General features: G+C 55.1%; 1 protein-coding gene across 10 annotated transcripts; it reads left to right on the top strand.

Annotated features, from left to right (window-relative positions):
• Nucleotides 1–228: 228 nt before the first annotated feature.
• On the top strand, nt 229–15,570 carry TRMU (tRNA mitochondrial 2-thiouridylase). 10 transcript variants are annotated; one of them, XR_005029081.2, is made up of 11 exons: nt 238–422; nt 1,824–1,989; nt 5,185–5,291; nt 6,298–6,420; nt 9,567–9,739; nt 11,203–11,256; nt 11,339–11,518; nt 12,753–12,853; nt 14,243–14,387; nt 14,786–14,868; nt 15,234–15,385. XR_005029081.2 is itself a non-coding variant. In XM_057486282.1 (11 exons), the coding sequence occupies exons 1-11, from the start codon at nt 341–343 to the stop codon at nt 15,390–15,392; spliced, it is 1,233 nt and encodes a 410-aa protein (XP_057342265.1). In that variant the 5' UTR covers nt 267–340; the 3' UTR covers nt 15,393–15,570. The 10 variants fall into 10 exon arrangements, 8 of the variants coding, with proteins under 8 accessions (XP_057342267.1, XP_057342266.1, XP_057342265.1 ...); XM_057486282.1 differs by having other exon boundaries at nt 267–422; nt 11,339–11,405; nt 14,813–14,868; nt 15,234–15,570; XM_036906618.2 differs by having other exon boundaries at nt 267–422; nt 11,339–11,405; nt 15,234–15,570.

The following is a 15,570-nucleotide window of genomic DNA, read 5'->3' as shown; positions in this document are numbered from 1 at the left end:
TATAGATTTGACCTCCAAACCCATCTTTCCCAGATGGTCGTCAGGGCCTCCTCCCCACAGAGCTGCATGAACATGTTTCTAGAAGTTTATATGTGATCACTTCGCTCCTCCAGTGGCCCCCAGGCCCAGGGGGTCTGTACCGGGAGAGTGCCCCGCCGCTGGGCCGGCAGCGCCAGCGCGTCTGCGGAGGTCACTCAAGACGCGGCCGGGCTTCTGGCAGTGCGGAACTCGGCACGCGGAGCACGTTTCCGGCCGGGAGGCGTCCGTGGTGCCGCGGCGGGGCGGGACTTCCGGTGCGGTGCGGAAGCGGCGGCGGCGCTGGGACAGATTCGGGGCACGGATGCTGGCTGCGCGGCACGTCGTGTGCGCCCTGTCCGGTGGCGTGGACAGCGCCGTGGCCGCGCTGCTGCTGAGGCGGAGAGGTGAGGGGGCCCCCGTCCTACCTGGGCGCCGGGAGTGCGCGCGACGCCAGCCCCGACGGCTCCGGCGGTCCGGCCAGCTGCCCGGTGATCGACGCCGCGCGGGCGGTTCCATGAGTCCGGGGACTCGCGGCGGCGGCGTCCGCCCTTCCGCCGGGAGGGGAGCCGGCCTTGCGATACTCCCGATCTCCACGCGGCTCTTACGCCACGTGTGCGCCCTGCTCGGGGATCACGGCTGTGTTTCTGTTCAGTGCGGGGCAGGTTTCCACAAACCGCTAGCCTTTATCTCAGCCGTCTAAAGGGTACCGGGGTCGGAGCAAGGTTAGGTGCTCCTCTAAATTCGCCACCCGTGTGACCCTTTCTCATAGTGCGGCCTCGTCCACCCAGTGATCTTTGTGGAGCCTCTGCTCTGAGCCACCTCCGGGGCAGGCGCTGGCAATGCAGAGCGGATGCAAGGTTCCTGACCTTGGGCAAGCTAATTAAGCTCCCCTCCGCTGTCAGAGGAGAGGCACTGGGGACACAGGGTTAAATGAGACATAGGCGCTGTGCTCTGAGGAGCTCCGTGCTATAGTGGGTCGCAGAGCAGAGTCAGGCGCTTCTGGAAGCAGGGGGCCTGATTAGGGGCTGGCAGGGGCCGGGCCTGTGAGTGTGGTGGGGTTTAATTTTGGCAGAGGTTTGTCATTGAATCTCTGTTCTTTGGGATGCCCTGTTTTTCACTACTTTACCTAGCCCAAAGAAACATTTCTCATACAGGGTCTGCACGTCTGTAGTTCACTGAGTTGGTGTAAGGCTATGGTGGTCTTTTCCATATTTGGTTGGGTACTTTGTCACAACAGAAAAGGGGAAAATGGGTCATAAACTACTTAGGTAGTATAGCTTGTATAATAAAGCAGCCCAAGTTTTTAATTATGTTTGATGATTCAGAAACTAAGTCTTAAATGATAATTGGGAATAACTTTTGAAGTTAATTTACTTCTCTGATACCTGAGTGGTGGTTTTTATTTGCTTTGAGAAATTTTGTTTCATTCATTCAGCACACATTTGCCCAGCCTCTCATGGCACCAGGCATGGTGGTGACACAGGGTGGGGACAGGAAGATGAGAAAGTACCATTTAGCTCATCTTGGGGAGGCAGGCAAGCACCTCCAGTCCAGCCGTGTATTGTGATGACGGAGGCCTTTACAAAGTGCTGCGGGAGAGCCGGGGACGGAGCCGCCAAGCCAGGCACAAGTCGGGGTGGCTGGCACTAAGCTGTGAATTGGCTCTGAAGGCCACGTGGTAAACCAGCATGCAGAGGCTTGGGAGCAGCAGGCAAGAGAACTGTCAGGAGCTCAGAAACCACTGCCTTTCCCCCGCCGATGTTGATTTTACATATTCTTTAATTTATCCTTCCTCCTACCCCCAGGTTACCAAGTGACAGGAGTGTTTATGAAAAACTGGGACTTGCTGGATGAACATGGGGTTTGCACTGCCGACAAAGACTGTGACGATGCCTACAGAGTGTGCCAAATCCTAGACATCCCTTTTCATCAAGTGTCCTATGTGAAGGAGTATTGGAATGACGTGTTCAGGTGAGGGCTGTGCACCAGTGCAAAAGGCTTGCTGACGTTCTGTGACTCCTCCTCAGGGGCAGGACTGCCATGGAAACGTCATGCAGCCAGCGCTCTGGTAGGGGTCAGGGAGGCTGGGGAGCTGTGTTGGAGGCCAGGCCTGAGTCCCAGAGCACCCAGAGCTCTTGCTCCCTTATCATGCTGCCTGCCAGAATCTCCTGAATGGCTTGTCGAGCCTTAAGTTTGTCTGCTGCTAGTTTAGAGTAGGGGAGCTAAGGCCGAGGTCTCCGCTGGGAGGTGCCATGTGCTGGGTTCCGATGCCTGTGTGGGTCAGCCGTGGGGGGCTCTGAGGGAAGCAGGTGATCTACTCCCCTGTACCTCTGACAACAGGAAACACACAAAAATTTTAAAAGTCTAATGTTTTCCCAACAATTATTATTATTAAGTACTTACTCTGTACTAGGCACTGCGGCTTGTTTGGGAACATGAAGACGTATACCCAGGACCCCGCTCTGTAGGAATTTGCAGTTTGGTTGGGAGGACGTCACCTTCAAAAGAGGTACTGGTAGTGAGCTGCACATAGGAAGTACCAGCGATTCTATTAAAATGCTGCAGGTTGAGGAGGAGGGAGAAACACGCTGAAGGAGTGGTCAGGACGGCCTCATGGAAGGTGAGGTTTGGCCTGCCCTTGAAAATAGCAGGGATAGAGAAGACATCTGAATGGGAAAGCAAGAGCAGCGGTGAAGAGGAGAAATGCCCGTCACTTGTTTCTGGAATGTTGAGGGCCTTGGCTGGACTTGTCGCAGAGAAAGGACACTCGGGACTGGGGTGTGGTGAGGCTTGCGTGGCCATCCAGGGTGTCCCGGGCAGCAGTGATGTGCACAGGCCTGGCTTATGCTTCATGTCAGGGAGTCCTTGGTTCAGTCCTGATTCTGCCACTTACTGTGTGACCTCGGCAATTCTCTTTGCTAAGCCTCGGTTTTCTCATCCTTTAGGTGGGGGGATGCTTCATAGGTCAATTGGAAGAATTCAGTGAGGTCATACATTAGGGGCCTGGTATCAGTAAGCGGTGCATGTAGCTGTTGTTATTCATTATTAAAAAGAGAGCTGGCAGCTGCGTGTCGGGGGGGAGACTGCAGGCAGAGAACATAAGGACCTGCTGGGGCTCGAGGCAGCAGGGTGTGGGTGAGAGCTGGAGGCCGGCTGGGGCAGGCCCCCAAGGGCCAGTCCGCTGGGAAGTAGACTTCAGCCGGAAGAGCTGGCCGGGTGCTTGTTAGGCACGTACCTGGACCGGGTCTGGGACGGGGCCCCAGAACTTGCACTGTAACCGGCACTTCAGTCGGTTCCCACGGAGGGGCTCCCTCGGGCACCCTTGGGAGGAGTGCTGTGTGGCTCGGTGACCGAGGAGGGATGGAAGCAGGGGAGAGGGAAGGGGAGTCGGTGACGGTGGTGCGGGGTCCGGTCTGGACGGGTGCGGGAAGCTGACTCGGATCCCCGTGAGTACTGCACAGTTTGAGGTGATAGCAAGAAATCTGGGTAAATTTAAACTTTACTCTTTATTGCTAAGTTTTGAAAGTATGTGAACAAATCCTTTTTTTGGAGGTTGACTCACATTCAGCTGAGGCCTGGCAGGTAGATGCCTTGTCCCGAGTCCCGCAGCGGCAGACAAGCAGAGCTTGTTCAGAACCCAGGTTGCCAGGCCCGTGTTCCCCAGGCATCCCTCTAATATCCCCGCCTGAGCCTTGGGCTCTGCTCCTTAGGGGTGAAGGGAGGGGGCCCCACGGAGTGCTAGCTCAGCCCTGCACGCCTGCCGGACTTGACCAGAGTGCGCTGCGCCCTGGCCTCATCCCCCTGCCTCGGGTAGAGCTATAAGTGTGCTTGTCGAGCTCTTTGCTCTGAGGGCTCACTGCTCTAATAGTCCCCAGAGCTCAGCAATGTCTCCTGAGTCCTTTTGTTCAAGACCCAGTGGGCCTTCGGGGGTTAGCTGTTTTTTCCAGCAGCCTCCGCCACAGAGAGCAGGCAGGGTCTCTGGCCACCCAGGGGCTGTACTCATTTGGTTTTGCCCTGGTAGCTGGTGTGTCTTCTTCCCCCGCACCACCTGGCAAATGGTTAATTTGCACTCTTCATACAGTGGTGTAAGTGTTCAACCTCCTTGGTGTTTATTCCGGGCTTGTTATGGAGCAAGAGTTTTAGGGACTGTGGACACACAGAGAGAGCAAGGCATGGATTCTACCTTAAGTAGCTCACAGTTTAATGAATCTCTTGATAACTTTCTTACAATTAAAAAAAGGGGAAATGTGTGTTCTTATCAAGTGTTTGAAAATAGGGAACGACACATGTTTTAGGCATTCATGGGACGAGTGATGACAGCGTGGCCTGCCTGCTAACGGTGAAGATGCACATGTGACCTGTGACCCTGTGCAGATTCTTAATCTGTTTCATAATATGACCCTTTTGATTAATGTTGTTTTTTATTAACTGTTGTTGATCAATGGAGAGCTTTAGGTTAAATTAAAAAATGATCACATGTGCCAAAAATTTACCTAATTTTAAACTCCTGTAACAGGCATTGTATGCCTCCCAAGATGAATACTCTAAGACCATGACATTCTCGCTGAATCATCCCTCTTCCCTGCCCAGTCAGTCCGTCAGAGCAGAGAGCTGCTTAGTCAGGATGCCTCGTCCTCTGTAAGTGGTCAGGAGGGTGCTGGTACTCAGAGGTAGGTGCTGGCCACACAGGCAGCCAGTGGCCTGGGCTCCCAGGCCGAGATGGTGAATGGCTAGGAGAGCCCTGAGTTGTAACTTGATGAGGTTATTCCCTATTCCCGCTGGGAGTCTGGGGTGCCCTCCTCCTCACCTCAGCCTTCCTCTGTGGAAGACAAAGGGGGCAGGAGGTGACTGAGCTGTTCACATTCCTCCCCACACACCCTGGGGCCTTCGGGAGACAGAATGGCTGCTGAGCAGTGGCAACAGGTGATAAATACCTTACTTTCTAATCCAGGTTTATTGGTTATAAATTCAGACAGAAAGTACAGCTGGCTTTGTACAAATGTTTGATGAAAATACTGAAAATGGCTGTATATTGAAGCTCTTCTGTTTTGCAGAAAATGACAGTTTTGGTAAGACAAGGAGGAACTAAATGGAGCAAGTAATTTAACCTATTTGTGTTTGAGGAATGTTTCACACTGAGATGCAAATTCATTCCTTTTATTCCAGTGATTTCTTAAATGAATATGAAAAAGGAAGAACTCCCAATCCTGACATAGTCTGCAACAAGCACATTAAATTCCGTTGTTTTTTTCATTATGCCGTGGATAATCTGGGTAAGTAGTTTAGAGTATTTTCATTTATTTTTTTAAAACAAAGATTTTCAGAGAGAGTGAGAAGCCACAGCCTTGTAACAGTCTCACCGCTCAAGGGAGAGGGAGCAAATGAAGGTGGTGTCTTCTGTTTCCCTGCGAAGAGAACTTCCTGGCGGCGGTGGCAGCGTGCTGACCACAGGTCCCTGGGAGGAGAGTGCGCCCTTCCTCTAGGACTGCGCAGACAGGGGCGCAGGCACGTCGGTTCCAGGGAGCCCACCGCATAGAGTTCTGAGGGAAGATAGGGATCACTGCCAGAGAATTGAAGGGTGGCGCCTCTAGGCCCTGCCTGCAGGTCCAGCTTTGCTCAGAGAAGCTCTGGTTCCAGATGTAACTATAGTGAGCCGAAGGTCCACTAGCCCTAAGTTAGGGCTCGAGAAACTCGGCGTACAGTTTCTTGTCTGGTCATCCTTTTTGCTAGTCATCCTGGGGTCTTTCCTCTTGCCTTGTCCTGAGAACAGGTCTGGGTCTTTGTCGGATTCTGGATTCTGGGTCTGTTCTGTGCTTTGTGAATCCAGGTTCTTTCTCCTGCCCCTGCTGTTGGGGTCACCACAGTGAGCTTCTGAAGTTCTGGATACTTTTATTATGGCAGTGGCATATTAATTTACTTCATATTGTCCTGGTGTTGAACACTTTGGTTGTTTAAGGTTTTTCTTAGTATTAGAAACACTGAAATGGACTTTTGTACTTAACACTTAGTGTGCATATCTGTTTCTTTAAGCTAGAATGAATGAGGGATCAGTATTTTTTTTGAAAGGCTCTTGAAGACAATAAAACTTTGTAGCAAGGCTGTTACCAGTCTAAGGAAGAGTCAGACACCGCTGGCCCTTCAGAATTGAAGGTGTGCGTCTGGCCCCTGGCCCTCCGTGTCTGAGAGCGGGGCGGATCCTCTGCAGACCACCCACGGCAGGCTGAGCTCCCTTGGCCTGTGCTGAGAAGTCTGATCCGTGTGTTTTTGAACACATCACAGGAGCAGATGCAGTTGCCACAGGTCATTATGCAAGAACATCCCTGGAAGATGAAGAAGTCTTCCAGCAGAAGTACATTAAGAGGCCAGAAGGGCTTTTCAGAAATCGATTTGAAGTTAGAAATGGTAAGTTAAAATGCCTGGGTCAGACCTTAATTATTTGCAAACAAAGTAAAACATTTTGAAGAAGGACAGCAGTCGTTGTTTGCGCATACCTGCCAGGTCTCTGTGTTTTCCTAACTATGTGCTCCTTTGGGTTTCCTCTTTGAGAAAGTCATTTCCCCTAAGGGCTGTGATTGGGCAGCGGCAGAAGTCCCCGCCCAGTGCCCAAGCAAGGGCCGGTGGGAAGCTGAGTCCATAATTTGTAACCCAGCCTGGACAGTGTGTGTGGGTGATTCTCAGGTTCCCATGATACTTGAGGAAATATTTTCCAATACTTGGAGCACTGTAGGCCCTGTTACCTCCCATCAGGTTTCTGAGGGCCTGAGATTCAGGCATGCTTTAGCGTGAACAGGTGCTGGGGCCCTGACTGCCATAGCCAGGCCAGGCGGTCAGGCTTGTAGCAATTACAAAGATTGTGCACACACATGAGTTTTTGGCAGTGTAAGTGGTGGTCAAAGGAAGCAAAGTCTCACCTTTCTAGAAAAATGTAAATGCCATTAGTCAACTGCAAAGCTGCTGGCTTGTCCTGGTGTATATTTGTGTTTAGAAAAGAGTAGTCATAGCATTGTGATGGGAAAGACAGAGGGACCCAGAGTCCGTTACTGGGGGACTCTCCGTGGTCACAGTATCATCCCGGAGTTCAGCGTTTCTCCACCTGTGGCCTGCTAGCAGCCTGCCACACGGCCGCCTGCCCCTTCCCCCTACCCCTGGCTTTACACGCACAGGTTCCTCTTCGCCTCCTGCCAGCGTAAGGAGCTGTGCACCCGTCGCACTTCACAGGTGAGGAAACAGGCTTGGGCGAGGTCTTCTGAGCCAGATGCCTCCAGCGGCAGAGCTGGATCTCAGCCCAGGGCTGCCCACCTCTGCAGTCCGGGCTCTCCCTGCTGCCCCAGAGCCCAGCTGAGGCCTGTGCGTGAAGGGGGCCGTGAGCGTGTGGTCGTGTGCTATGTCACGGGAGCCCCAAGGTGCTGGCGGGTGCCCCGCCACCCTGTCCCCTTTCCTCACTGCGGAGGAACTCAGATAACCTTCCTGCCTGGAGCCCGGACAAGGTCAGCACTTCCTGGGAAGGCCTCCCTGCCACCTGCAGGGCTCTGGGCCTTCAGCTGCTGTGTTGGCCTTGGGCCCTCTGGCCCTGCCAGCGGGAGGGGACGGGGCGGTGTCCTCGGCCCTCCTTCCCGCTGCCTTTCTCCCTCCTGGGCACCCCTCTCCAGGGAGACCCTCCATACTGGAAGATGGCAAAGCCCTGCTGCTCAGGAACCGCACGGCGTGCACCAAGCACATGTACATTGGAGGGAGCCGAGTTGATGAAGGATATATTTCCACACTAAGTAGACTTGAGCAGACTGTTTATCGCCTAGAAAATTCTTTGCCTTCCAGAGCTACCTGGACTTTTGTGCTAGACCCCAGGCCTCAGGGACTTTTCTGGTCCATTGGCATAGGTTTTGTTGAGAGAGTTTTATGTATAGTTGTTTTGATAATTCCATAGTGTCTGCTTCCCGTGTGTTCCTCAGGCACACTAAAGCTTTTTACTTTACGTACTCAGTTACCCTAGAGATACGGATTAGGGCCTCCTGGCTGGGGTCTGGGGAGAGCGCATGTCGGGTGACAGGGAGCCAGCCCCTGACGCCGGTGCTCCAGGCCCTGGCCCTGCGCTGGCCTGGGTCTCCGCACTTGTACCAGTAGGGGTGGCGCCCCTGGCCTGGCCTTGCACGCATGAGGCTGGAAGGAGCAAAGGTGCGTGAATAAAGCTCCCGGTGCAGGCAGGCCTTCAGTTCGTCATAGCTCCTTGCCGTGGTTTAGGATTGCCACTTTTCTTTTGAAAAAATAATATTTTGAGTTTGTTTAAAAATAACTCAGAGCTATAAGAAAATGTAAATTGCTTGTAGTATTCTGAGGCTTTTATATACACACTGCTAGATTGAGTTTTGAAAGAAAAAGTAGCATTTGGCAAATGAGTCTGCTTCCCGATGACTGGCTGAACTCAATTTTTCATTTTTAACTGATTTTGTGGTTTTAAATATAAAAAGTAATGGAATAGAGGTTAGGAGGTTGGGCTGTTTCCAGTTATGCTGTTCTCTTACCCACACCATTTTGTTGAGCCACTTTAATTTAATAAAACTCAACTTCAGTTTCCTTGTCTGTAAAATGGGAATAATTGAACCTCACTCAGCTAACATGAGAATCAGATTCAGGGTTACCCATGGAAAATATGCACTCTGCAGAGAGGCTGTCACACACATGACTGTGCCAGGCAATGCACGCACACACGTGTTGTTTGGACCTGTCACAAGTGTCGCATATTCTAAGAATAACTTGTTGAGGCTTCTCTGAGCATTGGACAGGAAGAAATACTGAGAAGCATAGTACTGATGTCACGTTCGGCCTTCTCCCTTGGTCACTGAACTTGACACGGAGTCTGACAGCTGCAGTAGTGAAACTGTAAAACGCTGGGCAGGGCTGCCGTGGCCCAGAGATGGAGCCGGGCCTTCTCTGCTGTACTGGTGTCACGTGGCCAAGGTCTGTCGCACCCCTACACCATTGCCTTTAAGCCCAGTGGTTCCTTACAAAGCAGAGGACATTAGAGAAATTGCAGAGGAGCGTCTGGCAAATGTCAGCTTGGACTCTGAACAAAGAACATTTCTAACCAAAAAGAAAATGCGGTGGCCTTTCCCAGAGGACGCAGCCGCGGCCCGGACGCTTCGGGGTTGTTAGGAAGTCCCGCCATGTCACTGGGATTTCCTGGTGGTCGTCTCATCCAGTTTTCCCGAATTTGGCTGAATTTATTTTGGACTTGTTTTTTTCTTACACTTCAGAACATTTTTTTATGTGTGATGCAACTTTGAAAACATTATAATCTAAATTATAAAGAGAAACAAATTGCCTTATACATAAAATGTACCTTCCCTCTTTTTTTAGAATAGTAGATAAATTAGGGGTGAGAATTTTTCTTACCACAACCATGTGGCTGCTTTTTCTAGTACTCTGCTTTTGAGTATTGGTTTTTGTTTCTGACAGAAGAGGGCTATTCTAAGTAAACAGGAGGACATTACTGGGAGCAAAGGATCATTGTTCTTATTCCTGCAACATCTTTTGTTCTTTACTCTTGGCAGCGGTAAAACTTCTCCAAGCAGCTGACAGCTTTAAAGACCAGACCTTCTTTCTCAGCCAGGTTTCCCAGGATGCCCTGAGGAGAACCCTCTTCCCTCTGGGGGGATTAACGAAAGATTTTGTAAAGAAAATAGCTGCTGAGAATAGACTTCATCACGTGCTTCAGAAAAAAGAGGTAGGTCACAGGGTGTGCGTGTTCACTGCGCCGCTCCAGTGTCTGGGGAGAAGCACCACTTGCTGGCCCCGGGCGCTAAGTTGGTTGGGAGCCTGGGAGAACCTTCTCTGAGTGCAGCTGTGCACACAGTGGGAGGTGCCATTGATCTTCTGAGGCAGTGTAGGCAGATCTTCTCCCTCCTGCCCCTCCTGGGGTTGGGGAGCTCTTGGCCCAGCCTGCCAAGTGGGGCAGGGCCCTGAGGACCAGGCACCCCATGCAGGGGAGCTCTGTGCTGTCTGCGCACAGGTTAGCCCCCTGCTTGTGCCGCACACCCTCTTTGAGGACCTCTGTGCCACACACTGCTGCCGGCCTCTGAGGAGATGGTGAGGAGCACACAGCCCTGCTTCATGCCTGCCTCCACGGAGCTGACAGGACTCATACCCCTGTAAACTCAGTGAATGTCTGAGAGAAAGTGGAGGACCCCGTGAGACAATACCCCAAGGGCTCTAACCTGGACGGGGGGCGGCAGAGCCACCAAGCAAGGCCACGGAGGAGATAACAGCCAACCTGAGGCCTCAGCTGCATGGGTTTAGTGTCATGGAGCAGGTTGAAGGAAACCGTGTGGGTGGGGGAAGAGCTTGTGCAAAGGCCCTGAGGCAGTAAGGAGCCTAGTGCATTGGTGGAACCGAGGTGAGATGCCAGTGTGGGGGGCTTGGTGCTAGAGGGAGAAAGTGGGATGGGCTGGTCCCGATGTCCTAGTTTCCTGAGGCCACATTGGGGTGGGGTCAGCATTCGTGGTAGCTGCTGCGTCAGGTCTGTCTGTCTGGGAATGGGTGTGACCAGGCCTGTTGTCAGCAAGTGACTGTCCCCAGGGAAGACACGCCTCCACCCGTCATCCGTTCCTCTGTCCCTGCTCAGTTCCTGGGGGTGGCTCTGGGGGAGCCAAGGGAGCCGCCCTCACAGGGCTCACCTTCTAGAGGCACAAGCCAAAGCACGGGTGCTAAGGCCACGGGGCATGTGTGGTGGCAGAGAGGCCCTCGTCCCAGTTCAGTCTTCCCCTGGGAAAGGGATCACCTGCCTCCGACTGCCCCATGGACTCTCAGCTTCTGGCCTGTCCCTGCTCCGGCCCCTGTCTGTCCCTTGGGACTCGTGGACAGTGGCCTGAAGGGCTGGAGCAGCCTTGCTCCCTGGGGCAGTCAGTCTAATGGTCAGCACACAGGGGCAGGCCCTGCTGGTTGTAAGTGGTGTGGCCTTGGGGACCTTAAGTAGACCCTGGGTGGCTAGGACATTGTGCAAGCCTCTGAGGTCTGTTTGCGGGTTGTGACTGGGGTCTGTGGGTGCTGGCAGAGCAAAGCCAGGCCCCCTGTCCAGAGGTGTGGTGAGGCGTAGGGCAGGAGGCCTGGACGGAGCGTGGCCCCTTGTTCTCGCGCAGGACACATCCTGCCTGTCAGTTCATTTCATGGTCGGCCCTCCTTTCATTTCAGAGCATGGGGATCTGTTTCATCGGTAAAAGAAATTTTGAACGTTTCATCCTTCAGGTGAGTTCTTTGATGTAAGAGGACAGAGCCAGGTTTCTGCTGTGGACCTGAGCCCACTAGTGATGAACCTTTTGTTTCCCAGTATTTACAGCCCCAACCTGGTAAATTCATCTCCGTAGAAGACAGTAAAGTTCTGGGAACACATAAAGGTGCGGCGCTAGCCTGGGGCTGCTGGTCCTTGTGTGAACTCCTTGAGGCGGTGGCGGGTTTCCACTCTGGGAGGCAGGTGGACACCTGTGGTTCCTCTCCTTCCACGTGGGCCGTGAGTCAGGGGGACTGCGGGGAGCAGGGGCGGGGGTGGCCGTGCTGGGATTTTTGCGTTTCAGGGTGGTGTGGTCTCCTTTAAGCATTGCAGCTAGTAGAAGGGGGTGGTGCCATCTGACTCAGAAAGTTTTAAGTCGCATAAAGTGGAATTATTTTCTTCTGTTAAAAGTATTATTGCACTGCAGAAAAATTCCAGCCTGTCCCTCAGAGGGGGCTGGGTTGATTTCAAAGCATGGGTTTCATGATTAGTGCAATGAAGAGATGGGGTCAAGTGTTGCACACGTGGCAGGAGTGTTGCATTTGGGGTGCTGCTGGCTTGCTTACATTTATGAGGGGCAGGGCACCCTGAGCTTGCACTGCAGTGGCATGGGGAGAATAGGGACAGAGACGAGTCAGAGTTGACAGCCCGGTGGGCGCTCACATGTTGGGTAGAGGAGCTGGGGGAACATCAGGCTTGGGGGCTTGAGGACCAGGTGGGTCTTGACCCAGAGCGGCCTGACCTGCTTGGAGGGTGGCCTGGCACTCAGATGTGGGCAGTTTCAGCTGCGATTGCAGATCTTTGGAATCCCCCACCTCTGTCTGGGCAGATGGCTTCCCTTTCCTGTAAGGGGAGCTGGGCTTGGATGTTACTGGTTCCTGGAGAGCTCAGCGGGGGAGTCGTGCGTTCCTGAGACAGGAGGAGGTGACAGCCTTGCTGGGAAAAGAAGTGCAGGTGCTCCCTGGTCATCTCCTGCAGGAGGCCATCAGATAACTCCTGGTGTTCAGGAGGGAGGGCGCGGGAGGGGCTGCGTAGAGCACAGTTGGGAGGAATTGGGCACAGAGCGGTCAGGGGCACCTGATGTCCTGGTGCCAGTATGGTTAGTACATTAGAGGGGCTGGCAGGGGAGGCCGTACATCAAGGGCTCAGCAGGACTCTCGGCCTCAGATGGCGCATAGCCCACCTTCTAAAGGAGCCAGCCCTGCCCCTCCTGGACCAGGTTATCCCCAAACCACCCCTCGTAGTGGGTATGAGGCACAGCCTAACCCAGGCCCACACGAGGGGTGGGACAGGCTTAGGGACTTGGTCAGGCCAACATTGGTGGCTGGAGACCCATAGCCTCTGCGGACTGTCCATGTAGCCCACAGCCTCCCACATGCTGCCTTCCTGCTGCCTTCCTGCTCCTCCCATCGTGAGGGTGTGATGTTCGGGATGGAAGTGAGTCCCACCGCGCTGAGAAACTCTCTGCCCATAGGTTGGTTCCTGTATACCTTGGGCCAGAGGGCCAAGATCGGGGGCCTGCGCGAGCCCTGGTATGTGGTGGAGAAGGACAGCTCCAAGGGCGACGTGTTTGTGGTGAGTCGGCAGACTTTGGCGGCGCCCGCCGTGTGTGCGAGGCCGGGCCGGGCTGTGAGGGCCGCCCGGCGGCAGTGAGGGAGCAGGCGCCCTGGCCTTCCTCCAGCGCCCTCCCAGGACTGGCCCGAAGCACCAGAAGGGTTTGGTTTAGGGTACTTGTGAGGCTCTTAGTGTATGCTGGTCACTCTTCATTATCGCATTAGTTCCTATAAGTAGACATTACTGCTCTGATTTTACAAAAGAGGGTAGTGAGACTCTGAGATGAAGGAGCCTGCTGAAGGTCCCGAGGGGCGTCCATGTGGAGGCAGGCCCTGCACACAGCGGGCCCCAGCAGGCTACTGTTGAACAGACCGAGGTGGCAGGGCCAGACTGCGCCAGGCTGGCTGCTGAACAGTCTTGGTCCTTGGTGACGGTGGCCTGCACCCCCAGGCTGTAGAGCAGGGCTTCCCAAAGGGGAAGAGTTTGCCCCACCTCCCCTTGGACATTTGGGAAAGTCTGGGGACATTTTTGATTGTCACAATTTGGGGGAGGCTGGAGGGAATGGGTGCTACTGGGGTCTAGTGGGCAGAGGTCAGGACTGCTGGTGTGGCCCCACAGGAGAGCCCCACCCTGATGGCCCCCCTCTCAGCAGTGCAGAGGTTGGGAAACCCCTGCTTTGAGCAAGTCGGGGCTGCCTGGTGCTCTGTCCTAAAGCTGGGGGCCTTCTCTCAGACACAGACCTGGGGCCTCTTCCAGGAGGAGCCATGGGCATAGAACCCTGGACAGGGATTGCTGCCCAGCATGAATTAGTGATTTTAGTGTTTCTGTAGTCTGTTGCTTGAAGAAAAGCCAGGAGGGCCATCTTCTGACTTGTCTCTGTGGGGGTCTGCCTGCCCCGGGTCGGGGACGAGGGCCTCAGAGGCAGACCGCCTCAGTGCAGCCCCGGGGGAGCCAGCACCCACTCCTCTTTCCCCAGCCATGTGGGGTTTGGTGGGGTTCCTGCAGTGGCCTTTTTGAGAAGCAAGCCAGAGATGTGGCTGGTCCATATCCCTGGCACTGGCCCCAGGTGGGCTGGTGGGCGCAGGGGCTGGATTGAGGGGCAGAGTGACTTGAACTTGGAGGACTCTAAGGTCCAGGCTCCCATCACACTTCTGCTTCTCTCTGAGTGTGCCCCTGCCAACACATTTCCCCCTGTGCACAGCTGCCCTACCTGCAAAGTGGGGACCAAAAGGCTGGCGGGGTGGTCCCGTGAATTTCCAGAATGACGCTACAGTTCATCAGTAAGCTTGTGCTTATCAGTAAGCGTGTGCTGTTAGGGTTGTGACTGACAGCGTCTCAGGTGGTGGCTTTGGGACAGGGCCCCTCTGCCAAGGGCCGTAGGGTGTCACCACCACGGTGTTGTCTCCACAGGCCCCGCGGACAGACCACCCGGCCCTGTACAGGGACCTGCTGCGGACCAGCCGCGTGCACTGGATTGCCGAGGAGCCGCCCGCTGCTCTGGTCCGGGACAAGATGATGGAGTGCCACTTCCGGTTCCGCCACCAGATGGCGCTAGGTGACTGAGCAGCAGGCCCTTCAGGAGAGGCCCTGGGTAGGCTGGGCAAGAGGAGACCTGGGCTCCGAGAGTGCCCCCTGCTCAGGCTTTTGTGACATTCAAAGCCCCCTTTGCCTGCCCTGGAGATGGCACTGGGAGGTGCTGAGGCCCAGCTTAGCTCCCTTTGTCCGGGGTGCAGTGAGGGCCTTGGGAGGTCCATGTGTGGCAGGCCAGGCAGCAGGTGTGTCCCGTGGGCCTGGGCGGCAGGCAGCCCTGATCCCCTCTGGCTGTTGCCCAGCATCCCTGAGCAGCCCTCGCCCCTGCCGCCTGGTACTCCTTCCTCCCTGGGGCCCAGGGCCTGAGCTGACCATGTGGGGCGAGGCCAGTGCCCCGTTCCAAGGACCCCTCTCTTTCACCAGTGCCCTGTGTGCTGACTCTCAATCAAGACGGCACTGTGTGGGTGACGGCTGTGAAGGCTGTGCGGGCCCTCGCCCCGGGACAGGTCAGTGGGGTCTGCCCGGCTTTGCACTGTGCTCTGGGGGCAGAGGGGACACTGACTGGAGGGCAGGACAGGGCCTCAGCACCAAGTCTGTGTGGCTGGGAGCCAGGTCCTCGTGCTGGAGGTGGGCTGCACCCCTTGCTCAGCTGCCCGTGCGGATGAGGGGGCCAGCCAGCGTGGGAGCTGCAGCCAGTCCTGCCCGTAGTGCTCTTCTCCCAGCTGCCCTGCCTTGGCCTGCCTCCAGGCTGGGTCCCAGGGGCAAGGACAGAAAAGAGGGAAGCAAAGCATTGCCCCCCGAGCCCAGCCCAGCAGCCACAGGCTCCCCCGTCCCAGCTCCCGCAGAGTGACATGGCCTCTCTCCTTTCTAGTTCGCTGTGTTCTACAAAGGAGAAGAGTGTCTGGGCAGCGGGAAAATCCTGCGCTTGGGGCCGTCCGCCTACACACTCCAGAAGGGCAAGTCCCGAGGGGCGCCTGAGGGCTCCGGCGATGGCCTGGGCAGCAGCCCAGGCTTGGGTCCCACGCTCTGATGCAGGCTGGACTGCTGCTGAGTGCCCGGGAGTAGCCGAGGCAAAACAGCTGGGGCTGGGCAGCCAGGGGAGCTTGGCCGCGTCTGCCAGGCTGCCTGAGATTCCGGAAGGCCTGCAGAGCCAGGCAGGGCCCCAGGAAGGCCGCCCTGTCTTCTCCAGGTTGGAGCTCCAGTCTGAG

This window comes from Manis pentadactyla, chromosome 10 (assembly GCF_030020395.1).
Source record: "Manis pentadactyla isolate mManPen7 chromosome 10, mManPen7.hap1, whole genome shotgun sequence".
Taxonomy (NCBI): domain Eukaryota; kingdom Metazoa; phylum Chordata; class Mammalia; order Pholidota; family Manidae; genus Manis; species Manis pentadactyla.
This window is presented reverse-complemented; position numbering and strand designations above follow the sequence as displayed.